Below are 27,365 nucleotides of genomic sequence, written 5' to 3' on the forward strand. Positions count from 1 at the left end.
TAATCACTTTCCATGTGCTATTTGATTGGACATTCGTCATTTTCTTCTGGAAATGCGCCCAATATGTAACTCAGTCTCTAGGAAAAGCTTATCCTTTGAAAAACTATTAATTTAGCATACACAGCTTTCCCCCCCAGATACACTGAGATATAATGGACATACTACCTCGTGTAAGTTTAAGGTGTATGATACAATAATTGATACACATATATATTGCAAAATGATTGCCACAGTAAGGTTAGTTGACACTTTCTTCACCTCACACAGTTACCACTTTCGTTCTTATTGTTGTGAACATTTAAGATGTACTCTCTCAGCAGCTTTCCAGTACACAATGCAGTACTGTTAGATACAGTCACTGCGCAGAACATTGTATATGCTTTTAAAATTGTCACTCTACCCCTTTCTTTTTGGCTATTTTTGAAAAAATAGAAACTGCAGATACATTTTTTTTTATAAAAGGAAAATTTATAACCTCATCATGCAGGGGGTCATCACTGATAACTTTCTGGGGTCTGTCCAGCCAGTTTTTACTGTGCATAAAACATTTAGGCGTATATCTTAAGAATGGAATATAAAATAGCACTCTTCTGTAAACTCTTTTTTTATCACTTAGCGTATACTCTCAACATCTCACCAAGCACAGTACAGAGTTTCTATGAGTTTCTACTTCAGTGTTTTTCTTTGGTTTGTTTTTGTTTATGCCTGGAGGAGGTCTTTCTGTTCCGCTACACCCTTTCTTGAGTGATCTTCCTGCTCCTCAGAATTACCTGGCAAGTGAATACCTGTCGAAGAACTGGCTTTCACAGCATTGTCTATCTCCCAAACAGTCTCAGTGGACTTGGTATTTTAGCTGGCTTCTAAAGGTCAAAGAACATTTCAAATCAACAAAGTAAGCCCCTAATAGGAGAATTTCAGACGCTGTGACAGAAAGTAGAAGAGACGCTTTGTTTTGGGGGTGCTCTGGCTGCCCCTGAATTATAAACGCCAAGGGGGTAAATGTCACCAAGCATTAGGGGAGAAGCCAAGGACAGAAAGAGTCAGCCTTGGTCCTGATGCAGGTCTTCGGGGAACCTCAGACTTCTCATCTCTAGCCTGACCTTCTGGAGAAGGCAATGGCAACCCACTCCAGTACTCTTGCCTGAAAAATCCCATGGAGAGAGGAGCCTGGTAGGCTGCCATCTATGGGGATGCGAAGAGTCGGACATGACTGAAGCGACTAAGCAGCAGCAGCAGCAGGCTGACCTTCAAGGGTCAGGTTAGTAGCTAGGGAGAGAGTGGCAAAGAAAGATGGGGCTGAAGGAGAAGGTACGGCTGAATAATCTGGGCCATTATTGGGACTTCGAAGGCCAAAGTCAGAATTTTGAATTTTTAGTACCAATGACAGCAGAGATCAACAAAACATTATAAATCAACTATACTTGATCAATTGAAAATAAAGGTTTTTCAGTAATGAGAAGCTACCTGTCAGTATGAAGCTGGAGAGTAGCATGTTCTGGTTTACAATGGTATGAAAATCTTTTTGCTGCTACATGGGCAAATCGGCTCTGTCTTTTTATCTCCCTAATGCTTTACCTACTAGCAAACTGCCCACAGAGCAAGAATGGAAAGGCAGAGAGACCATCAAAGAAGCTGCACGGAAATATGTCTCTTAAGTTGAGCATAGGGAAAGGCACTACTGTTTTCTCTCAAAGACCCAGAAGCAGAGGGAGGGTCTCACCCCCATGGATCCTGGGAGAAGGGCAGCCGACTGTGGTGTTCTGGGTGTGCTCCCAGCAGCGCTCACAAGCCTGAGTGGCCTCCTTCTAATTCACACTGGCCAGCTTCCCCAGCTTTGGCTTTCTATGGTCCTGAACTGCTATTTCCTGCTCACAAATCAAACAGATGGGCAGCATGAGAGTCGTGGCTGAGTTTGGCACTAGCAGATGCCTCAATAAATTTAAGAAATGAGGTCAGAAGTAGCTCTGGGGCTTATGTTACCAAGAATAAATCTCACCAACTAGCAGAAGTAGCTAAAACAACAACAACAGAAAAACCTTTATAACTTTTCTTCCTTCTTATACCTCATGGCCCTGTCTGCTCAATGACCCTTTTCCTTAACTTTCCAGATTCTATGATGCAGTTTCCTTCACACAGCCCTCGAGTTTGTGCCATGAAAAATATCAGACATGTTAAATACTAAACATTTGAAAGAACTACAAACATCCCTATACTCTTGAAGTAGAGTCCTAGTGAACGCTTTACCATATCTGCTTTGACCCTCTGATTTACTGAATCATCTGAAAGCGAGCTGAAGCCACTGCATCAATCATTCTCAAATACTTCAGCACGCAATGCCTAAAAAGGACATCCTTCCATGTAACCTCAGTATTATGATCACCTACATCGAAAATTCTTGATATCATATAACAGACTAACATTTCCTGACTGTTCTTAAGGAGTCTTTTTATAGCATTTTTTTGGGGGGATCCATGATCCAATCATGATGAGTTTTCTAAAGTGTAAAGGTGAAGCGGTTGCTCTACCAAGTGAAAAGTGAAAGTTGCTCAGTTGTGTCTGTCTCTCTCCGACCTCATGGACTGTAGCCTGCCAGGCTCCTCTGTCCATGGAATTCTCCAGGCAAGAATACTGGAGTGGGTATTCCCTTTTCCAGGGAATCTTCCTAACCCAGGGACTGAACTCAAGTCTCCTGCATGGCAGGCAGATTCTTTACCATCTGAGCCACCAGGGAAAGCCTTTCTCTTTCACAAAGTACCCGAATGATTCTCTCGTTTGGGAACTGCTGTGTGCTCCTGCTTCTGCACAGGGTCCTCCCTGGGAGGGGCTCATGAGTGGCAACTGCTCCACTTATCAAGTGCCACACCAATGCCTATTATTCCTATTGCTTAGGACAGCCACGAACGTATTACACTGCGAGACGACAAGTAACAATCAAGAGCTACTGTAAAAGTGCTCTCTGTTAACAGAGCAAGTAAAAATTAAGAGGTTTCTAGAGTCAGGATGCAAAAATACTTTATTGAAAGAAACCCACATAAAAATTCAAGGGATAAGTATTTTATTTTGCTTTCAGTCTTAATATTTTCCTTTTCTGTTTACTTAATTTAAAACTGATAAACTATGAGCGATTTCCATGAAATATCACAACACTTCACGGTCCCACTCCCTCACTCTAGGAGGCTAACTGGGAACTTGATATCTCTTGGTTAACGGATATCATAAAGATTCAGGATACATATTTTAAAAAAAAACGTGAGATCTTACATGTGTCAGATTCATGTAGAACAGCATTAGATTCTACCTTTAGGCTCTGCTTCTGGGTGAAAAGCTATGTACCTGTTTTAGCTGACTTCCTAAGGGGAAGCATCAAACCATTCTCAAAACAGTATTTTCTTAAATAACATTCTGAGTCTTGAGACAACAAAGACAATAACACAGATACATTTTTGTTCTGTCTTTGTCAAGTGAGTGTGGAGAAATGAACTGGAAAACTTGAGGTGGAGCACCCCACAGGAATCCCAGTTCTGGCTGTCCCGCGGGCCGTAGGTGGCAGGACAGGGCCTGACCGAGGGCAGGCCATCTAAACATTCCCTTATAAGGATGCATATAGATGCCAGTGTCAGTACTTTCTGCGAACTGATGTTAAGCCCCAAGGATACAGGGCCTGTAGAACAGTCAGGAAATGAGGCTTCCCACATCCACCACGGCCCTCCTTTGTATGCAAAGTATGAGGTGCAGCTTCCAGCCCCTCACTGGGGACTCCAGGTGCAATGGAGAGCTCACTTGAGGTTTGTTACATCTGCTCCCGCTCCATCATTTCCAGGAGCTCTTTGTAGCCCTGGCTGAAAAAAAATCAGTAACTTAGCTTCATCTGATTATGCGTGTGTGCGGGGGTGGTCTTTCCCTACCAGGCTATGCCTTACTTGAATAATGAAAATACTCTATATTACTACGTCTCACCCTCCACTCCTTCCCCCAGCCCATGAATCATCAAGGGGAAAATGAATTATTATTATTCTAGATTAGAATCATGTCTGGTCAACTAGGAAAGCTCTATGGCCAAGAAACTGACCCAGAAAGCAGCTTTTCCTTTCCCACAAATGCATGTCAGCATCTCCCAAGGTTGGCATTTTCCAAAGGGTGGGAAATGAGGGGGTCCAGGGCAGTGGAATTTCATAACAGAGAGTCACAGTGAGAATGTCTTTTTCCTTTTCAGTTTCCTGTTAATCTTTCTGACAACTTCAACGATGAGGTCTCCATTTGGAAGCAGTAGGTTTTCCCACTTCTGTAACGTTTGCTAAGGTCTGTTTTTAATAGAGAAAATGTGCAGGCCTCACTCAGGGCCCAGGCAGGCTGCAGCTGGAATTATGTCATCATCTTTTGTTTTGATTGGATTTATTATTTTGGTTGCTTTCTAATGACAGCAAGAGACAATGGTTTTTTTTAAAATGGAAATGATATGAAACTTCCTTTTAAAAGAAGTTTAAAGTAGAAAGTTATTTTAGATACAATTATTACATAAATAACAGGAGCAGGGGTCTGCAGATATGGCAAGAATCATGACAACGTGTCAATGACTACTCTGTGGCAATGCTAGTTGAGAAGACAACCTCTAGGACAGGGGCTCTCCTCCCTGGCTGCACGTGACAGTCACATGTGGAGCTTTCAGCCAGGGGCCTACTTGCAAAGATTCTGCTTTTCTTCCCACAAATCCTGGCTCATTTCCAGTCAAGAAAGTCAGACCCTGGGTTCAGGGTCTGGGCTGGAAGAAACTCTCATACACAGAGGCCGAGGGGAGCCACTTGATGGTGCCTGGATGTAGGGACAGAATCCATGTCCTATGTAGCTGGGGGTGTCTTTTTTCAGGGTGAGGGGCAAAATAAGTGGATCAAGTTGAGGTGGGAATATGGAGTGAGAATCTGAGTTGGGTGGTGGTGGTGGTGGGGTTTCTTCTGATTTCCCATGCATCAGGACCATGTGTATTTTTTAAGCATGGGTGTATTTCCTTTAAAGGAAGAAAAACAATAAATGTACAGTATAGAGGACTCTTATCACCTGTTCCTGCCTGCATCACACCCCACAGAGGTATCCTCTCTTTTCAGCTTGGTGACTATTACTTTTATAACTAAACAAAGTAAAAAAAAAAAAATATATATATATATATATATGGAAAATTAATATGCTGGAACATGAACACACTGAAATGTGAACAATGGTTATCTTGGTGTGACACTATGGTTTCTATTTTCTTCTTTCTGAACCTCTGTTTTTGAGCAATGAATTGATTTCAGTTATGCAGTGAGAAAAGCAAAATTAAAGAAAATGGACTACATAGTGGAAGCAGGAAATAGCAGGGTCAGACATGGAGCTAGAATTAAAACAAAAATAAAAACAAAAGCCAACAGAGCAATTTGCAAAGCTCAGCAGAGCAGCTCTCTGGCCTTGAGTACTTGAACCGTGAGGGTCTTGGGTTCTTGTACTAGCTGAGTAGCTGCAGCTCTGAGAAGGTTATGTCCTTCTCAGGGCCTTAGTTTCCTATCTGCAAACTGTGGAACTAGGATTGTACCAGATCAGTGGTTCTCAACAAGGGGGAGGGCTTTTCCTCCAAAGGAATATTAGGCAGTAGATGAAGACATTTTGGTTGTCACAACTGGGGAAGTGCTCCTGGCATCTAGCAGGCACAGCCCAGGGATGTGGTTTAGCAACTTGCCACACACAGGAGGTACCCCCAACTATGGAGTATCTGGCGCCTGATGTCAGCAGTGCTAAGGTCAAGACACCTGCCCTGGATGGCCCCTGATGACTCTCGCACCTCTGACCAGCATCTCTGACAAGCCTTCAGATCTATGAGTTTGGGGCTGAACTGTCCTCAATTCCTGTAAAGATAAATAACACTTTTATGACTGATGAGTATGACGATGGCTCACAAAATAAATCAACAACAGGGCCTAAGGCAGAGAACACTCTCAAGTCCTCGACAGGAGGTCTGGCAGCAAAAGGCAGACAGAAGGGCTGCCTCCTCTGCAGGGATGCAGGCCTCCCTTGCTCTCGTGAACGAATAGGGCCCTCTCCTGGCGTGTGCTGGCATAGCAAACACTGGGCTGATGGCTTGAAAACCACACAAAATTTGAACCAAATCTTTGTGTTGTGGAATACTTCCCTTATGATTTCTCAGAGTAAAAGACAGTAGAGGCAATACTAGTCACTAGTAATAGAATTTCCTTTAAAAACACAATAGGTTTATAAACAGATACCTAACAAATATGGTTCATTTCAGATTTTATTCAAGTATTCATTAAAAGCCTCCCATGACCAGCCCTTTGTGGACACTTGATAAATGACAGACACAGAACTACCTCTGCAGACCAGGGATAAAGAGGGCTTTTCAATCAGTGGTGCTGAGGCAACTGAGGAAAGAAATGAAGTTGGCTTTCTACCTCCCACTCAACACGAACATCCATTCCAGGTGAATAATAGACTTAAAGGTCTATTGAGCTTGGAGAGGCTAAACTCTAAAACTCTCAGAAGATAACTTCTCTTCATGATTTAAGAATAGGGGGGATCTCTTTAAACAAGTCACAAGAGCATCAACCACACAGGAAAATGTAGACGAGAAATACAATAAACCTTAAGAACTTCTGTTCATTGAAAGACATGCCACAGAAATATATTTGTAATACATGGATCTACAGTATGTTGGAGAAGGAAATGGCAACCCACTCCAGTATTCTTGCTTGGAGAATCCCATGGACAGAGGAGCCTGGCACGCTACAGTCCATGGGGTTGCAAAGAGTTGGACACGGCTGAGTGACTCACACACTCACAGACAGTATATAAATCATGGCTACAAATCAACAGGAAAAGATAACTCAGTAATAAAATAGGCAAAAATACTGAACAACATTTCACAAGAGAGACTGTCCAAATGGGAATACCATATGGAAAGAGTTCAGCATCCTTAGTTATCAGGGAAATCAAAACCATAGTGAGATATCACAACACATCCACCAGTGGCTGTAATTGAAAAGACAGACGATCCAACTGTTCATGAGGATGCGAAGAAATCAAAACTCTCATGCACTGCTGAACGGAGTATATACTGGTACAACCACCTTGTATAGCTTTTTGGCAGTATCCACTGAAGCTAAACATAATATCTCCACATCGATCCAGCTATTCCACTACTAGGTATTTACCCAATAAAAATGAGACCACACAGGGGACTTCCCTGGCAGTCCAGTGGTGAAGACTCTACACTTTCAATGCAGCGGGCACAGGTTTGATCCTTCGTTGGGTAACCGAGATCCGGCATACTGCGTGGCATGGCCAAAAAAAAAAAAAGATAACTAAATAAAATAAAAAATGGCTGTATAAAAAAAGAGGTATATGCTAGAGTAATGATTTAATAAAACCAATAATGATTCATTTAAAATTAATAATTGAAAAATGAGAGCATTTCTACCAAAAGAAATATATAAGAACATTCATGGTATCTTTATTCATAGTGGTATCAAACAATAAGCAATCAAAACATCCATCCGCAGTAAAATGGGTGATCCAACTAGTCTATGCAGCGAGAATACTGCATGCTCCACACACAAATGACCTTTGAACACACGGGTTTGAACAGAATGGGTCCACTTATTCAGATACTTTTCAACTGTAAATACTACAGGACTATAACTCATGGCTGGTTGAATCTTCAGATTGGAACCGTGGATATGGAACAGCAGATACAAAGGCCTGACTGCAAAGCTACACGTGGCTTTTTGGCTGCAGAGAGGGTGGGCACTTCTAGCCCCAGTGCTGTTCTAGGGTCAACTGAATTACTCTAGGCTTGTTGTGCCTTGTGAAGCTCTCTCAGGCATGTCTGACTCTTTGTGATCCCATGGACTGTAGCCTGCCAGGCTTCTCTGTCCATGGAATTCTCCAGGCAAGGATACTGGAGCAGGGTGCCATTCCCTCTTCCAGGGATCTTCCTACCCCAGGGATCGAACTCAGGTCTCCTGCACTGCAGGCTGATTATTTACTGTTTGAGCCAGCATGCTTATTAGACCTTCATTAAAAACACTGAGCAGACAAGAACCCATCCCGCAGGTGTATGCATCTCTGTTCTGCTACTGCATTCTTAATTTTTTATAAGCACTGAACTTACAAATACATATCTTTGTCCAGGAGATCAACCTTTTCAATTTATATTCCATCCATCTACAAATCAATGATATATTAATAATCTGTTTTAAAAAGGCAAGCCACAGAGCAAGAGAAGGTATTTGTACAAATATACAGATATAGACCCCACAACAGGACAAACCCTATAAAGCTATTAGAATACTAGAGACCAGTGGGCGAAAGGCTTCTCATCTTATACTTTTCTGTATCCTTCCAGTTTTCCTGAAACTATGATATACTACTTGCATCTTTTTAATTAACTTTTAGTCAATGATAATACATGAATATATATTCCTTATAAAAAATTCAACATTCCAGATACAGCAAACGTCTCTGTTGCCCTCTAATCCTAGCTCCCTCTCTAACACCTAGAGAAAAATGACTGAACTATTTAGGATGATTTCCCCAGATGTTTTTCCCCCAATGCAGGGTTATTTTGTGGGCTTTATTTTGCTTGTATGGCATAATGTGTGTTTTATCATGGAACTCACTTTCTTTCTACTCATTGTTATGCCTTTCACCATCTTCTATGTTGTTTGTGCAAAGACACCTTCACACTTTATTCTTTTTGACTGTTACACAGTCCTCCACTGGACGGACATTCCAGTTTAAATGCCTTTCCTCTACGGACGTGCATAATCTCCTTCCTCCTCTTTTTTTTTTTTCTGTTATTAGTCTTCCTATTTAATAAGAATAATCAATATTCATTTAAATATTTATTCTGGCTTCGTAAATTAAAAAGTTCCCCAAAACTCCTGCCTCATTCTAATCTCAGAAAGCACTGTCTTATCTTGGGGATTTCTCCAGCTGTCTAAGTAGAAAGCAGAGCTCACAGCTTCCCATGTGGCTCATAGGATCTTAGTTCTCACTAGGGGTTGAATTTGTGTCCTCAAAGTGGAAGCGTGAAGGGTCCTAACCACTGGACCACCAGGGAAGTCCCAAGCCTTGATTGTTTCTATGCCTCCTCCCCTCACATTCCCCTAAGGACGGCGATCTGTACTGGAAACCCACGCTTTTGTTCTTTCACCTCTGCTACTGATGTGCTGTATGACTTCAGGTGAGTTGCACCCTCTCGGGTTCTCCTTTCCTAACTTATGCATAGAGGAGGTTGGGCCATATAAACTGTTGGGGTCTCTCTTAGCTCTGAAGGCCTTTGATGTGAGTGTTCTGTTGACCGCAGTGGTATCTGCAACTGACCATGCAGGCAGGGATGCCTGAGACAGGATTTCCTTTCCTCCTAGCCCCCTACACAGTCTGCCTCTTGGGGGTCTGTACGTGGGAAGTTTACTGATGCTCCTCGTGCAGAACAGTGCTCATGAGAGACACTGGGAACTGGGGCCTCAGGGACCTGCCCTCCCCCACCTGCACGTCTCCTCATCTTCCGGCGGCATTGAGTGGTTTCTCCTGTGTGTCTTACCCTTGTGACTTCTGACGGCTATGTTGCCATAGCAACCAGGCCTGCTGAACCATGTTTAAAAACTTGTTACCATGAAGAGGAACACTTAGGCCATTTCGAGGGGAACAGAGAGGCTATTACTCCCCACAAAATAGAGTGTGTTTCAGAGACTGTCAGGCGGGAAGGATCTGACAGAAGAGCTGGTCCAGATCCCTGGCTGCAGAGACAAGGCGCTGAGGTGCGGACGGGTCGGCTCGCCGCAGCTCACACATCCAGAGGAGGAACCCTCTTGGGCTCTCTTTCTGGGCTCGTGCTCTCATTGCTTCCTTGCCACCTCTACCTTCACTTCACCTCCTTCCAAATTCCTCCTCCTTCTGCCCCTCTCCCTGTGCCTCCAAGACGACCCTGCCAAACTAGACAACTGCAAATAGCCTGGCCCTTCACTCACCTTCTGGCTGCTACTTCTCCAAACAGTGAAAGGGCTTTTAAAACAGTAAATCAGAATCCACCCACCCCTCAACCACTCACAGCATCCCAAGGCTTCCCGAGGTGCCCCCTTGGCCCAGGACTGAGGTCCTGGCCTCTCCCACCTCAGCCCCAACCTGATCCACTCTGCTTCTTCACACCAGCTCACTCCAGGGTTCTCAGCATTTCTCAGAGACCTCATCCTGTCCAAAATCAGCACATGCTTCCCAGCACCTGCAACTCTCGAGCTATTCTGTTTCCCTATTTATTCTTTCACAGCGCCTACCATCTGCACTCACACCTCTGGTTGTTTACCGCTTCCATCATCACCCTCTCTGGAATAAAAATGGCAATTATTTGTCTGTCTTATTCACGGCCACTGACCTGCCACTTAGGGATGTACCTGGCAATGAGGAGGTTCTCAATACCCTGAATGTGTGTGTGGACAGGGGACGGCAGGAATGGATGCTGAAAGATGTTCCTGCTGCATCCTGAGGACCATGCCTTTCCTTCCACAGCACTGGCTGTGCCCATTACCCTGTGCCTAGAGGGCCAGGCCCACCTGTGGACCAGAGCCAAGTGGAGAGCACTGGGAGGGTGTGGAGAACACCGCCTCCGTGCAATCCATGAACAAGTTCTGTGTGGTCCCAAGATGCAGAAGCACAGGGACTCGTGTTTTTGCCCATTAGCATAATTCAAACCAATTATTTAGCTCTGACTTTACACGTCTTGGGGCTTCCTTTGTGGCTCAGCTGGTAAAGAATCTGCCTGCAATACAGGAGAACTGGGTTGGGAAGATCCCCTGGAGAAGGGAAAGGCTACCCACTCCAATATTCTGGCCTGGAGAATTCCATGGACTGAATAGTCCATGGGGTCGCAAAGAGTCAGACACGACTGAGCAACTGTCACTTTCATGTCTTACCTCCTTTTAGCCTCTAAACTGCCTTGCAGGGTGAGAATGCCTGTCTTCCATGACAACAAACGAAGAAAGCACTACGCGCTCTCCGCTCAGCCTGGAACAGCTGTCCCAGATTCTCCACAAGGCCAGTTCCTGATCAGTTTTCAGGTCCTCTCCTCAGGGAGGTCGTCCCCCGCCCTCAAGACCACACCAGGTTTTGTGTTCCCTCCAGACCTGGCAATCGTCCCTCACAGCATTTGTTCTGATGGTAGGCACATCGTTTCCATGTAGACACTTTTCAGGGCAGGTCCCCTTTCCACCACCTGGGTCACTGCACTGCACCCCCCAGCGCAATGCCTGGCCTGTGGTCGCCAGGAGTTATCTTGTGTCTGACGAGTGAATGGAAACCCAGACTCTGACAGACTGCCAAGGCCCTGCTGCTAATGGAAGGCGGGCAGTGGGGGGAAGGCCAGGCCCCTTTGACTCCAGGACCTGCTTCTCCCAGTATCTGGGTGTCAGAGAGGTCTGAATGGAATGGAGAGGAGCGTGCGCCTGCCCTGGAAGAGCACACAGGTGAGCGGCAGGGCTCCCAGGTGGGATGCGCTGGAGGGGCCTTGGGCATCTGTTGTGGTGGGGGGACCCGTCCAGCCTGGAGACATGCCAATTCCTTGGGGCTCAGGACTCACCAGAGCTTGCTCGATAAGCAAGCAGAACAGGATGGCATTGCCCACCTCCCTCAGGCTCTGGAACACGTCGGTCTTGAGCTCTGCGTATTCAATGATGTCCTTCAGCTGGTGGTGAAAGAACTCCAGGATCCCTGGGAGGTGCAAGGGGAGGGTTAGTGGGAGGGTCATGCTAAGCACTGTATCTGCAATAGCTCATGTAACACTCATAAGAACACCCTGGACCAGGCACTGTGACCCTTCTTTTCAGATGAGCCTCAGAGAGGGGAAGTGGCATCTCCACAGTCACACAGCCAGTAAGCGGGGCAGCCGGGAACGAAAACTAGAGCTATCGGCCCCAGCCCTTTCCTGCTCTGACTCACACTGACCCAGCACCTGACATCTTGGTAGTTAGGAAAAACACCTGGTACCAAACTCATAGTCTCCACCCTTCCCCATCCACCAGGCTCCAAATTCATTCCAGGTGCCGTCACTATCAGAGAAGGAAAGACTGGCTTCTCTGCCCAGAGATTGAGTGGTGAAAACTCCTATTTCCTGACTTACCTTAGAAATGCCACATTACGCCATGCCTGGGGCATCAATCTCCTCCAAATAGGTGCATGGAGGAAGGAATGTGGATGTGCTGAGCTAAGGAAGACCTTTACAACTAAACCTTGCTGCTCACAACCTAACGGTTCTCACATTTGTGGACCTCTTCCAGCCTCCGGGCAGTGCTGTGAAGCAGGCCCAGCGGGCACCACTTACGTTCACAGATGGAAGACGATACTGTTGTAATCAGGGGGATTAAAAATGGTCCAGGGCAATTTAGTGTCAGAGGGTGCAAACCCAGTGTTGTGACAGCCTGCTGCCATGTCAGAGAAGCAAATGCTTCAAGGTAGATTGCCAGAGCCCCCTTCCACCGTGGGATGGGTCTGGATTATTTTCCTATCACCACACCCCGCTCCTGGATCCCCATCACACACCTGGGGAGCCATACTCATGCCGGGGCAGGCGGCATATCTTGGGCATGACCTCGATCAGTGTTTTCACGTACTGGAGGATGGTCCCTTGGAGCTGACAAAGGAAGAGTACAAGATGAGTGAATAATCCACAGCTGCTGCATATGAGTGTCTCAGGGCTGAATGCTGGGCCAGTGCGGGTGTACAGCGGTTCAGCTGAGACCTGTGGATAAATGCTATGGATTGAATATCTGTTCTCCCCCGAATACATATGTTGAAACCCTGATCCCCAGTACGGTTGTATTTGGAGATGGGGCCTTGGGAAGGAATTAGGTCATGAGGGAGGAGCCCTCACAAAGGGATTAATGAAATGGGACCAGGGAGCTATGAAGACTGACACATCATCTAATTTATGCACAGAAAATTCATGGTTCATTCATCCCTCCTGTGTCTGTCGTAGACACCTTTAATCAATTACCACATTTTCTTCTTTAAATTTAGCTTCACAACCTAGAACAACCCCTCATTATACACAGTTGCTACCAGAGGACTAAAGTTAGCAGACTAATTCTGCTTGCTATTTCTGACATAGATATGCTTCACTTTATTTCTCTTTCATCATCTCAAACTTTCAAGAAAATCTTATTTAAATGTTTAGGCCTTGCTGCAGCAGTGTCCTGGTTAAATGAACGCTCATATGACCATACTTGGCGTGGATACAGAATGATGGCAAAGGGATACACAATTCCAGGCCAGTATCAGTGGTCAGCAAGAAATCCCAAGGGGAAGAAGCGTGGTGACTGATTAGTGATATCTGCCAAGGGTGTAGGTGGAAAAAAATGACAGCACACGTGTCACGGATTTGTCATGCTCAAATTAGATAATGCAGCACAGGAGGTGGGTATGGGTGGTCATTGCGTGCATGCATGCTAAGTCACTTCAGTCCTGCCTGACTCTTTGTGACCCCGTGGACTGTAGCCTACCAGGCTCCTCTGTCCATGGAATTCTCTAGGCAAGAATACTGGAGTGGGTTGCCATGCCCTCCTCCAGGGGATCTTCCCCACCCAGGGATCGAACCTCCATCTTTTATGTCTCCTGCATTGGCAGGCGGATTCTTTACCACTAGTGCCAGTAGGCCTTAAAGTCAAAGTCAAGATTGCTGAATTCAGTTAGCAAGTTCTAGGAGTGAGCTCGGCATCAAAAAAGGAGAGGCAAAAAACCGCAGGTCAGAAAATGCACGAGATGTTACAGGGTGATAGGTGAGAGGAATCAGGGGACAAGGGCAAAGCATTCCCTGGGTGATTCCTACAGACAGAGCTGAAGAGCCTGTTACTGGATTTTTCAGGCCAGGTAAAAAGTAAAAGCAGGCCTCATTGCTCCCCATTGGGCCCCTCCCAGGGCCCCTTCCTCACCAAACTTTTGACGATCTTCAGCAGTTCCTCCATGACCACAGCAATGCCCTGGTAACCGAGGAGTCTGCAGATGGTCTTGAAATGAGGGGGCCCCACAAAGTTCCTGTAGGAGCTGTAGATGTGGCTGTAGGCGATGTTGAGAGGCTGGAAAACAGAGGATGTGGCCAAGTCAGTGGCAGAGAACTGAATGCCCACTACATGAGTCTTGGCAGGAGGTGTTTCAATCATAGAAGGATAGAAGCTTGACATCCTTGTTCTCTCACTGGGGAACTCCTATGAATACATTTTGCAAGATGCTAACAGAGAGGGGTGGTCAGTGACCACAGGATGGAGCATCTGATGGGGCAGCAGTTCCTTAACAGAACAGGAGAAAGGGCCTCCAAGCAAATATCTTTATAAAACAGGACTCACGGTACACTTGACTGTCCACACACCAACCAGGACTTTCACTCTTGAGCCACAGGGCAAGGGTAAAACAAATGCTTTTCTTTCTCTAGGGGCATTTTCAATGCTAGGAACTGGCTGAAGAACCTTGGTGAAACCTCAACAGCTGATTCATCATTGCCTCTTTCTACTTCGAGGTGTCTTCCTCTGTCACAGGGTGGGGTCTTGAGAACCAAGAGGCCTGGGGGGCAGGAGACCTCTGCCGACCACGTGGGGAAAACCAGACAGGAATTTTGAGCCTCAGTGTCTTCAGCTATGAAATGAGTGGGTTGGATTAGAACATTGGTTTTGAAGCTTTTCGAGTAGCAATAAAAAAAAGATGTCACAGAAATAAGGACAGGAAACAGACAAAAGCTGAGATGTTCTGATTGGGTGCTGGTGGAGGGCCCAGAGCCCTGACCACTGAAGGGCCATCTCCACTGTCCTCTGGCCCCCATGAGATGCTGTTGCTGAATTAGTGGAATCTCTTTAAAGTCTTTCTGTCTGAGAATATAGGACCAAAATAAAGGGCTCTGAGTTGGTCTCAGTTGGCTAGGTGAGACACTGAAGTTATCACTGACTTTGTTTTAAAATGCTGCCACTTATGGAGCACCTCAGGCCAGGCTTCATGAAGCCCTCTAAGTGCAGTTTCAATTAATTCACACAGCCCATGTATGTGATCTGTACAATTCTAGGCCCCATTTCACAGATGAGGGAACTGAGGCTCAGGGTGGTAAGGAGCTTGCTCAAGGTCACACAGTTCATAGGTAACTGAGCCCTGACTGAACCCAGGTGGTTATGATCCCAAAGCCCGTGTTTTTAACCTCTGCCTGCAAAGGTGAACTTTGGAAGCAGAATTATTACATAAACCCTAAACTTTTTCTTTTTTTTTTAAGAAAAAAACTTCACTTCTATCCTTAGTTTTGAGTATAGTTCTCCTATCTGGAATTGTAAAAATCTGTATATAGAGCATGCAAATATGTAGAGACCATATCTGATAATCTATTAGCTGGATAATTAGAAATCCTACATGAATTAAAAAGGAACTGTGATGGTGCTTCTGGAGTTCTGCAAGATTCTCAGCTCTATCTGGAGCCATGAGGGGAAGATTCGATTATGTCCAGCCTAGGTTTTGCATCGAGTATGTTTTACTACATTCTAAACTTCACAAACAAGCATCACAATCATGGTACCCTCTAATAAGAAGGATACGTGAGGAACAAAATTAGAGTGTCCACTAATAATAAGAATTCGTGAGGAATCACAAGCCCACTCCTCTAACAGGCTGAATAACAGTTCTCTTGCTAAATTAATGCCTATATATGGAGAGGCTTGGAGTTTGAGAGTGGAGAAGGAAACAGCAACCCACTCCAGGATTCTTGCCTGGAAAACCCCATGGACAGAGGAGTCTGGTGGAGTCAGACATGACTTAGTGACTGAGCATGCACACACAGAGTGTGAAAAAACAGGACTCTGCACTCAACACTGGTGTGTTGTCACAGTAAAACTCTGCCTGAGCCTGGAGGAGGGACACCTCGCAGGCAGTTACTAAAGATTTCTAAATGGGGTAGGGCAGGAGGAGTTTATGTGGGGAGGGAAAATATAATGGATTAAAAGCACGATGTTCACAGAGGCTGAAGATCAGCAAATCCTGGAGTACATAAATTGTTGAGTTTGATATGGTTAACCATGGAGCCAGGCCATGTAACTTTCTGTGTGTGGCGCAAACTATTTTAGTGTCTCTGTAACAGGCCACCCTGCCAAATAGGCAGGGACCAGAGAGAGGGGAGTGAGGCACATGTGGCAGAAGGTACTCCCCCTCCCAAGTGAGTGCATCTCAGCTCTGGCTCTGTAATCAAAGCCCACTCCATAGTCTCCTGCTCCCTCTCCAGGGATGAGGGGGGGAAAAAACAAACACCAGAAACACCATGGCTTCCCTCTGGTGGTAGGAGAGAGCTTTCTAGATGATGGAAATGTCCCACATGTTGACTGGGTTCTTGACTACACACGTGTATACACTTGTCAAAACTCATGAAACTATATGCACACATGATCTGTGCATGTTATTGACTAAATGGTTGTGCCCTAACCCCCAATTCTTTTGCTGAAATCTTAATCCCTATTGTGATGGTATTAGGAGGTGGGACTTTGGGGAGGTAATTAAGTCATGAGGGTGGTGTCCTCATCAATGAGATCACTGCCCTGGGAGGGAGACACATGAAAATGCCCTCTCCCCCTCCCCCTCCCCTTCCTCTCTCTCTTTTTCCCTCCCCACCTGCACCGCCCCTCTCTTCTCCACAGGTACTAGGAGAAGGCTATCTGCAAACCAGCAAGTGGGCTCTCATCAGACATGGGATCTGCCAGCACCTTGATCCTAGTCTCCCCAGCCTCTAGAACTGTGAGAAATCTTCGCTGTCTAAGCTGCCCAGTTACTGTATTCTTGTTACAGCGGCCTAAAGACAGTGCATTTTATTGCTTATGATTATACTTCAATAACAAAAGTAAATTAAAAAGCCCACTGGGGTACATCATAGTCGAATACACTTTCCAACATTTGCTTTCAAAGATTAAAAAACAAAAACCTGATTTGAGTTTCCTCCCAAAGAGGCTGCAGCTTGAGACTGCATAGGCACGGGAGAGTGATGGCTGGGCTGAGCTCACAGTCGGAGGGGTACCACATGGACTCATCCCCAGGGGAGCTTCCTCCTCACCCTCCCCACCTGGAGCTGGGCCTCTCCTCTGAACCCAGTGAGACTCTGAGCATATTCAGTGTCTTTTTCAAATATTCTGTGAAGGAAATTTTTGAACAGCACGGAACTTTCAAATGGATATTCCTAGAGGGGACAGAAGAAGGCAATGGCAACCCACTCCAGTACTCTTGCCTGGAAAATCCCATGGATGGAGGAGCCTGGTAGGCTGCAGTCCGTGGGGTCGTGAAGAGTCAGACACAACTGAGCGACTTCACTTTCACTTTTCACTTTCATGCATTGGAGAAGGGAATGGCAACCCGCTCCAGTGTTCTTGCCTGGAGAATCCCAGGGACGGGGTTGCCTGGTGGGCTGCCATCTATGGGGTCACACAGAGTCGGACACGACTGAAGCGACTTAGCAGCAGCAGCAGCAGAGGGGACAGAAAGCAATCAGCTACTTTCTTCCCCTGTATGATTTTCTGACTTCTTTTCTTGCTTTGTCTGAGCCCAGAGTTATTTACTGGGGTGAGCACACCTGAGTTCAAATTCCAGTTCCATAAATTTACTAGCTAGATGATCCTGAGCAAATTATTTAAACTCTCTTAGCCTTGGTTGCTCAGATGGTATAGAATCTGCCTACAATGCAGAAGACCTGGGTTCAATCCCAGGGTCAGGAAGATCCCCTGGAGGAGGATGTGGCAACCCACTTCAGTATTCTTGCCTGGGGAATCCCATGGACAGAGGAGCCTGGTGGGCTACAGTCCATGGGGTAGCAAAGAGTCAGACATGACTGAGCAACTAATATGTTCACTGTTTTTTCATTCCCTAAGTAAAGATAATAATACCAACTCTGGGAGGATTGTACAAGATTTAAATGAGGTGACATACATACAGCTCTTAGCATGGTACCAGGCATGCTGGAAGCACTGGCTGAAATAACAGCCCTTCATATGCCTTTCCTTTGGTAACTGGAAAGTAAAGACTAAGAAAATACAGCTTCCTGATCAAATTCTCCAAGATGCTTTGGCTATAGTCACGATTCTCTGAATCTGGAGAGTATATCTATGGGGTAAAATTTCATACAACATAATGTATATCATACACGGGGACAGATGTGACAGGGGGCAGAGTCGATACCAGCTGATGAAAGATACCAAAAAAAAAAAATGCAGATTTTGCTCAATATTTGGAACATTCTAGAAACAGGAGCTGTCCAACAGCAGACTGCACTGAGCGGAGACTGAGACATGTGACACAGGGCTGTTAGAAGGCTGCTCTGCCTGGGACAGCGGGTGGGAACAGATGTGCTATTAATTCCCCTCCACAGGTGCAAGCTCCACTGCGCTCTTGCCTGTGCTCACCCTTCTTGGCAGCCTCCTTAGCCGCCACTCCCACCCAAGGAGCTTCTAATCCAAGTTTCCCTTGGCACTTCCTGGCAAGCACAAATAAAAATGTAGCTGGGGAGATGGAAACCCTTCAGCAGCTCTCACCAGAGTTCCAAGCAGAGAAGAATAATTTTGGAATTGTTTAATCACACACAGGGCTGAAAAAAAATCCCCCTTACAAACCCACACACAGGAGGCCTCTTGCTGACATTCCTATATTACTCTTGGATTCTGGTCTGGACCATTCAGGCCTCAGTTGATGGCCCAAGCTCAGGAAGGACCAGCATGAAATGAGCAGAATTCAAATCCTCCTTCTAAGTGAACAAGCTCCCCTCATTCCCCACCTGCCGCCCCCACCCCAACACACCACACCCATGCAGGAGGAAACACACACACGCATGCTGGAAGGTACATGCACACACACACACAGGGCACCCATCTGACCTGTTGGTTCAGTAGGAGGCTGGGCCCTATTGAGAAAATGTGGGAATATGGGAGCCGGGGCATTTTCTGAAGTTTGGCAAGGAAAAACAGGAATGCAACGTGACTTGAGACATTGGAAACTTGCTACAGATCTCTTATATAGAACCAATCCTGCTAATTGACTTGGGCTACAATCAATGCCTGCATTTAGAAACTAATTATGTACCTTGTTTAGGATGTCTTGCTTAAAATTAAGCTTGGTTGAAACCATCTTGCTCAGAATAGATACCTTTATGAGATCTCAAGAAATAATCCTGATTCAGGAATTGGAGCCATAATATCAGTGTGTGACATAGATGTGTATTTGTTTAAAAGTGAAATAGCATTTTAAGGAGAGAAAAAAGAGCTGAGTTGATCTGGCAGATTCTGGGCACTGTAATATTCTCTATAATCGGACTTTTTAAAAAATTGTGGTAAAATATGCATAACATAAAAGCTACCATTTTAACTATCTGGCAGTGTTGTAGATGGACTTTTAGTCATCAAGTGTCTATCTTTCACCAGATGATAAACAAGACCATCCACTCCAAACAGGGAAGCCTGTTTATTTGGCAAATCAAATTTGCAAGCAATTTGCATCTCTGCTTTCTGGAATCACAATTGCTGTTTTCAGAGATCCCGAGAGGAATTAAAACTGTTTCTAATTTCCTGTTTTACTTACAATTTCTCTAATGTCCATTGAGCAATTTGAATGCCATCAGCCCACCAACAGAAACATAGCTCTCTAATTCAGAGAGGGAGAGAGCTGAAGCTTCACTCTAAAACCTGCAGGTAAATGAGGATGCAGGTAAATGAATAAAACAGTAATGTCATCCTTTCTGGGAAGACCACAGAATGAGATGATTGAAAGAACTGATAAATCCTAAGTTACAGGTTCAAATCCACTGCGAGGGAATAGGAAAAATGTTGATGTTCTGTCTGTCTCTTTCTGACATCTGGTGAGCCATAGGGCTCGTTCTCCAACATCAGGGTGTCTTTTTGGTCTTCTCGGCTCAGGGGTTGAAAGATCCAAGTAGAGACCTTAAGAAATAACTCTTCTCCTGTTTTTTGTCCCATGAATAAAGTCTTTTGGAGAAGGCAAGAGGGAGAATAGAAAGGAACCAAACCCTCCTGTTCTGAGATACCCTATCAACACTACAACATCTAGAGTTGCCAAAAGTTTTTGGAGGAAACCAATGATGCTGCTTTTTAAAAAATCTGTACTCATATGATGAAACACAAGTGTATCATAGTTCCCAGTTATGAATGTTTTTACATAATTCCTTTGTAATTGTCCAGTTGTATTTGTTTCTCCATGGTTGCTGTAACAAATTACCATAAATCTTATGGCTTAAAACAACAGAAATTTATTCTCATAGATCTTGAAGTCATAACCCAAAATCAGTATCACTGGGCCAATGTCAAGGTCAGCATGGCCACACTCCCTTTAGATGCTTGAGGCAAGAATCCGTTCCTTGCCTCTTCCAGCTCTGGTGGCTGCCAGCATTCCCTGGGTGGTGGCTGCATTACTAATGGCAATCTTCAAATTCTTCTGCTGAGATCTGGCCTTCTCTTCTGTGTGTGTAGCCTTCCTCTGCCTCTCTATTATGAGGACACTAGTGATGGCCTTTAGGGCTCATCCTGATAAACCAGGATGATACTCCCATCTCAAGATCCTTTATCTGCAAAGCCAGTTTCCCAAATAAAGCAACATTTCCAGGTTCAGGATTAGATTCTGGTATTCTGGGGGCCATAAGGAGTCTTTGAGACCAGGTAACGCAGGTACCTGTGAAGTGATATTCCACGACCAAGGTAAGAGAAACTCAAATAAGATGGTAGGTATTGCGAGAGGGCATTTGAGGGCAGACACACTGAAATCATAATCCCATAAAACTAGCTGATCTGATCATATGGACCACAGCCCTGACTAACTCAATGAAACTAAGCCACGCCATGTGGGGCCACCCAAGACGGACGGGTCTTCGTGGAGAGGTCTGACAGAATGTGGTCCACTGGAGAAGGGAATGGCAAACTACTTCAGTATTCTTGCCTTGAGAACCCCATGAACAGTATCAAAAGGCAAAATGATAGGATACTGAATGAGGAATTCCCCAGGTCAGTAGGTGCCCAGTATGCTACTGGAGATCAGTGGAGAAATGACTCCAGAAAGAATGAAGGGATAGAGCCAAAGCGAAACAAATACCCAGTTGTGGATGTGACTGGTGATAGAAGCAAGGTCCAGTGCTGTAAAGAGCAATATTGCATAGGAACCTGGAATGTTAGGTCCATGAATCAAGGCAAATTGGAAGTGGTCAAACAGGAGATGGCAAGAGTGAACATAGACATTCTAGGAATCAGTGAACTAAAATGGACTGGCATGGGTGAATTTAACTAAGATGACCATTATATCTACTACTGTGGGCAGGAATCCCTTAGAAGAAATGGAGTAGCCATCATGGTCAACAAAAGAGTCCAAAATGCAGTACTTGGATGCAATCTTAAAAACGACAGAATGATTTCTGTTTGTTTCCAAGGCAAACCATTCAAAATTACAATAATCCAAGTCTATGCCCCAACCAGTAACGCTGAAGAAGCCGAAGTTGAACGGTTCTATGAAGACCTACAAGACCTTTTATTTATTTATTTATTTTTTTTAATAAGTATTTTTTTTTAATTTTTTTTTTTAGGTAATTAATTTATTTTTTATTGGAGGCAAATTATTTTACAATATTATATTGGTTGGTTTTGTCATACATTGATATGAATTTGCCCCGGGTTTACATAAGTTCCCCCTCCTGAACCCCCCTCCCACCTCCCTCCTCCCTTTATCCTCCCTCTGGGTCATCCCCGCATGCCAGCCCCGAGCATCCTATAACATGCATTGACCCTGAACTAGTGATTCGTTTCACATATGACAACATACGTGTTTCAATGCCATTCTCCCAAATCATCCCACCCTCACCCTCTCCCATAGAGTCCCAAAGACTGTTCTATACATCTGTGTCTCTTTTGCCTACAAGACCTTTTAGAACTAGGTGTTTCTTGATTTCCTACTTTTGCATTCCAGTCCCCTAGAATGAAAAGGACATCTTTTTTGGGTGTTAGAACTAGAACTAACACCCAAAAAAGATGTCCTTTTCATTCTAGGGGACTGGAATGCAAAAGTAGGAAATCAAGAAACACCTGGAGTAACAGGCAAATTTGGCCTTGGAGCACCAAATGAAGCAGGGCAAAGGCTAATAGAGTTTTGCCAAGAGAACGCACTGGTCATAGCAAACATCCTCTTCCAACAACACAAGAGAAGACTCTACACATGGATATCACCAGATGGTCAACACCGAAATCAGACTGATTATATTCTTTGCAGCCAAAGATGGAGAAGCTCTATGCAGTCAGCAAAAACAACACCAGGAGCTGACTGTGGCTCAGATCATGAACTCCTTATTGCCAAATTCAGACTTAAATTGAAGAAAGTAGGGAAAACCACTAGACCATTCAGATATGACCTAAATCAAATCCCTTATACAGTGGATGTAAGAAATAGATTTAAGGGTCTAGATCTGATAGATAGAGTGCCTGATGAACTCTGGATGGAGGTTCATGACATTGTACAGGAGACAGGGACCAAGACATCCCCATGGAAAAGAAATGCAAAAAAGCAAAATGGCTGTCTGAGGAGGCCTTACAAATAGCTGTGAAAAGAAGAGAAGCGAAAAGTAAAGGAGAAAAGGAAAGATATAAGCATCTGAATGCAGAGTTCCAAAGAAGAGGAAGGAGAGATAAGAAAGCCTTCCTCAGCGATCAATGCAAAGAAATAGAGGAAAACAACAGAATAGGAAAAACAAGAGATCTTTTTAAGAAAATCAGAGATATCAAGGGAACTTTTCATGCAAAGATTGGCTCAATAAAGTACAGAAATGGTATGGACCTAACAGAAGCAGAAGATATTAAGAAGAGGTGGCAAGAATACACAGAAGAACTGTACAAAAAAGATCTTCACGACCAAGATAATTATGATGGCATGATCACTCACCTGGAGCCAGACATTTGGAATGTGAAGTCAAGTGGGCCTTAGAGAGCATCACTACGAACAAAGCTAGTGGAGGTGATGGAATTCCAGTGGAGCTATTTCAAATCCTGAAAGATGATGCTGTGAAAATGCTGCACTCAATATGCCAGCAAATTCGGAAAACTCAGCAGTGGCCACAGGACTGGAAAAGGTCAGTCTTCATTCCAATCCCAAAGAAAGGCAATGCTAAAGAATGTTCAAACTACCGCACAATTGCACTCATCTCACCCGATAGTAAAGTCATGCTCAAAATTCTCCAAGCCAGGCTTCAGCAATATGTGAACCGTGAACTTCCAGATGTTCAAGCAGGTTTTAGAAAAGGCAGGGGAACCAGAGATCAAATTGCCAACATCTGCTGGATCATGGAGAAAGCAAGAGAGTTCCAGAAAAACATCTATTTCTGCTTCATTGACTATGCCAAAGCCTTTGACTGTGTGGATCACAATAAACTGTGGAACATTCTGAAAGAGATGGGAATACCAGACCACCTGACCTGCCTCTTGAGAAACCTGTATGCAGGTCAGGAAGCAAGAGTTAGAACTCGACATGGAACAACAGACTGGTTCCAAATAGGAAAAGGAGTACGTCAAGGCTGTATATTGTCACCCTGCTTATTTAACTTCTATGCAGAGTACATCATGAGGAACGCTGGGCTGGAAGAAGCACAAGCTGGAATCAAGATTGCCAGGAGAAAAATCAATAAGCTCAGATATGCAGATGACACCACCCTTATGGCAGAAAGTGAAGAGGAACTCAAAAGCCTCTTGATGAAAGTGAAAGAGGAGAGTGGAAAGTTTGGTTTGAAGCTCAACATTCAGAAAACGAAGATCATGGCATCTGGTCCCATCACTTCACGGGAAATAGATGGGGAAACAGTAGAAACAGTGTCAGACTTTGGTTTTTTGGGCTCCAAAATCACTGCAGATGCTGGTTTCAGCCAGGAAATTAAAAGACGCTTACTCCTTGGAAGGAAAGTTATGACCAACCTAGATAGCATATTAAAAAGCAGAGACATTACTTTGCCAACCAAGGTCCATCTAGTCAAGGCTATGGTTTTTCCCGTGGTCATGTATGGATGTGAGAGTTGGACTATGAAGAAAGCTGATCACTGAAGAATTGATGCTTTTGAACTGTGGTGCTGGAGAAGACTCTTGAGAGTCCCTTGGACTGCAAGGAGAACCAAACAGTCCATTCTAAAGGAGATCGATCCTGGGTGTTCATTGGAAGGACTGATGCTAAAGCTGAAACTCCAATACTTTGGCCACCTCATGCGACAAGTTGACTCACTGGAAAAGTCTGATGCTAGGAAGGATTGGGGGTGGGAGGAGACGGGGACGACAGAGAATGAGATGGCTGGATGGCATCACTGACTCGATGGACATGAGTTTGAGTGAACTCCGGGAGTTGGTGATGGACAGGGAGGCCTGGCGTGCTATGATTGATGGGGTCGCAAAGAGTCGGACATGACTGAGTGACTGAACTGACTGAATGCAGGTACAATCATCCCCATTTAGCAGGGGATTAATTTAAGGCCCATGTGAAGGACTTCCCTGGTAGTCCAGTGGTTAAGAACCTTCCTGTCCACACTATTTACAATAGCTAGGACATGGAAGCAACCTAGATATCCATCAACAGATGAATGGATAAAGAAGTTGTGGTACATATATACAATGGAATATTACTCAGCCCTAAAAGGAACACATTTGAGTCAGTTCTAATGAGGTATATGAACCTAGAGTCTATTATACAGAGTGAAGTAAGTCAGAAAGAGAAAAACAAATATTGTATATTAATGCATATCTATGGAATATACACCGATGCTTCTGATAAACCTATTTGCAGGGCAGCAGTGGAGATGCAGACATAGAGAACAGACTTATGGACAAGGGCCGGGGAGAGGAAGGAGAGGGTGAGATGAATGGAGAGAGTAGCATGGAAGCATATACACTAACATATGTAAATAGATAGCCAATGGAAATTTGCTGTATGACTCAGGGAACTCAACCCGGGGCTCGGTAACAACCTAAAGGGGTGCGAATGGGTGGGAGGTGTGAGGGAGGTTCAAAAGGAAGGAGACATATGTACACCTATGGCTAATTCATGTTGATGTATGGCAGAAACCAAACCAATATTGCAAAGCAATCATCAATCAGTTAAAAATAAATATAAATTAAAAAGTAGACAATGGAAAAAAGAGATTTCATCTTCTTCCTATGCTTAATAAATATTTAAATATACAAAATCTTACACTTCATATTCACTTTTAAGAGTATTTCCCCTAATTTCCTTTTCCTAGAGTATATATACATGATCACCTGTGTTTGCTTATTATCTATCAAATGACCTTTATCTTGATTATCTATGTTATCATCACTTGATTTTCTCGGAGAAATACTGTCCAATAATGTTGCAATAAATAATATGTGTTTGTTATTTTTAAAAAAGAAATAAAAGCATCCACTTGCCAGTGCAGGGGACACAAGTTCAATTCCTGGTCTGGGAAGATTCCTCATGCCTCAGGTCAACTAAGCTCATGAGCCACAACTACTGAAGCCTGCATGCCCTAGAGCCCATGCTCTGCAACAAGAGAAGCCACTGCATTGCAATGAAGAGTAGTCCCCGCTTTCCGCAACTAGAGAAAGCCCATGCACAGCAATGAAGACTCAGTGCAACCAAAAAAAACGTAAAGTCAGAAAGCCCAAGTGAAGTGAAGTGACTCTCCTGCAGTGAAATACAAGATGATATTCTGCCATATCTACCAATTGCCAAAATAACAAAATTCTTCTGCAGTGGGGGATAAATAATGTTGTATAGCCTGGGAGAGGTACCACACAGATAAGATAGCAGGGTAGGGGCAGGAAATTGGGTGGCGCTGTTGATGGTGTTGTGGGGCCAAGGGAGATTCCCCTGTTCAGGCCCCATGTGAAGTGCTGGCGCCCAGGTATGGAGCTGGCTGAGATGTACGCAGCTTGCTGCAGCAAAGCCCTGGCTTCTAGACCCCAAGGATTATGGCTTCATGGAGAGGCACTGCAAGTGTAGAATGAATTTCCCTGAGGTCACATCAAGGCTTACACTGGGGCACTGTTTAGACACCAACAACCAAATCAAACAAAAGATCACACCACCAATCTCCAAAGACCAAAACACAATTGAGAAGTTATTGGTATAATTTAAGAAATGATTTGTGCCACAGTCTGTACCACTTGGGAGTCTGTTTTATGATAGAACTCTACAATTCACTTAGAGAATAACATTTTTTAAAGTTTCGACTCATATACTAATTTTGGTGACCAGTTGCTAAAGGTTTTTTACATTTAATACTACCCTTAACCCTAAGTGACACAGCTCTTAGGCAGGGGAACCTGGACTCCAGACTCCGGAAGAGGAACACTTGTGGACCGTATTTCTCAAATGTAGCTGATTTTCTCCCTGCTTCTACCTGCTACTTTCAGGTGAATAGATATTCCATCTGAGATCTTTTAGTTTCTTGCCTGTTCCCATCACCCTGGAATCTACCAAATTGCAAAGTCCTGTCTCCACCTCTCGGAGAAGTCAACCACAAGGCAAAGAGCTACTGTTGACCACTACTGACAGAAGATCGGCCCAGAAGGGGAGAACGGCATCAAAAAGGTTGGCTAGGAGCTTGGGGTCTGGACCAACAGAACTCAGTGCAGGGACCTGCTCTGCTGCTGCCTAGCTTTGTGATACTTGGCAAGTTAGTTAATCCCTCTGAGCCTCAGTTTCTCCCTGTATACAATGATGGTAAGAGGGCCTACCTCAAAGAGTTCCCCATGAGTAAAATGAGAAAAAACATGTAAAACATACCAAAATGTTCTCAGTGGTTATTTCTGAGTTGTTTGTGTTTGACTGCTGTCTTTGAACTTTTTGATACTTTTTATGTACGATGAGCACACACTTTAAAAAAAAGTATAGCTGTTTTAAGGAGAGAAAGAGGGAAGGAAGCATCATGCAGATGGCACACCTTGCCATCACAGCCTCTGGATGAAGCTGCAGCCAACTTAGGCAATGGCTTGTGTCCACGGACCTTGTCTTCTAAATAATAAGAGCTACTATTCCTAAGCCCAGCCCTGCAGAGATGGGTTCATCTCACTGCTCCAACATCATCAAGCAGGTTGTATTGATATTTGTCTTTTACAGAAGAGTTAACCAAGGCCTAGGACAGTCAGAAAATTTGTCCAAGGCCATAGAGGCAGGATTTGAACCCAGCCTGGGGTCTTCAGCCACTGGGTGGCATCAGTTTTGGGGCCAGGGCATAGCCTCGCAACTGTCCCTTCACTGCCACTTTCAGGGAGGGCGCAGGGACCCCGCTTTTGGCTGGTTTCCTCTGCAGTGACTTATTGCTGGTATAGACCAAC

General features: G+C 44.6%; 1 protein-coding gene across 1 annotated transcript in view; it reads right to left on the minus strand.

Moving 5' to 3' along the window:
- The window catches only part of CYFIP2 (cytoplasmic FMR1 interacting protein 2), a 143,939-nt gene that overhangs the window by 26,351 nt on the left and 90,223 nt on the right, over positions 1 to 27,365 (minus strand). The window contains exons 24-26 of the mRNA XM_055430081.2: positions 13,962 to 14,105; positions 12,574 to 12,664; positions 11,615 to 11,745 (exon numbers count right to left, since the gene is read on the minus strand). Of these exons, the coding sequence (XP_055286056.1) occupies positions 11,615 to 11,745; positions 12,574 to 12,664; positions 13,962 to 14,105 (366 nt within the window). The remainder of the gene's footprint in view (positions 1 to 11,614; positions 11,746 to 12,573; positions 12,665 to 13,961; positions 14,106 to 27,365) is intronic.

Source organism: Moschus berezovskii, chromosome 8 (genome assembly GCF_049115385.1).
Source record: "Moschus berezovskii isolate FMDL1 chromosome 8, NW_MosBer_1.0, whole genome shotgun sequence".
Taxonomy (NCBI): Eukaryota; Metazoa; Chordata; class Mammalia; order Artiodactyla; family Moschidae; genus Moschus; species Moschus berezovskii.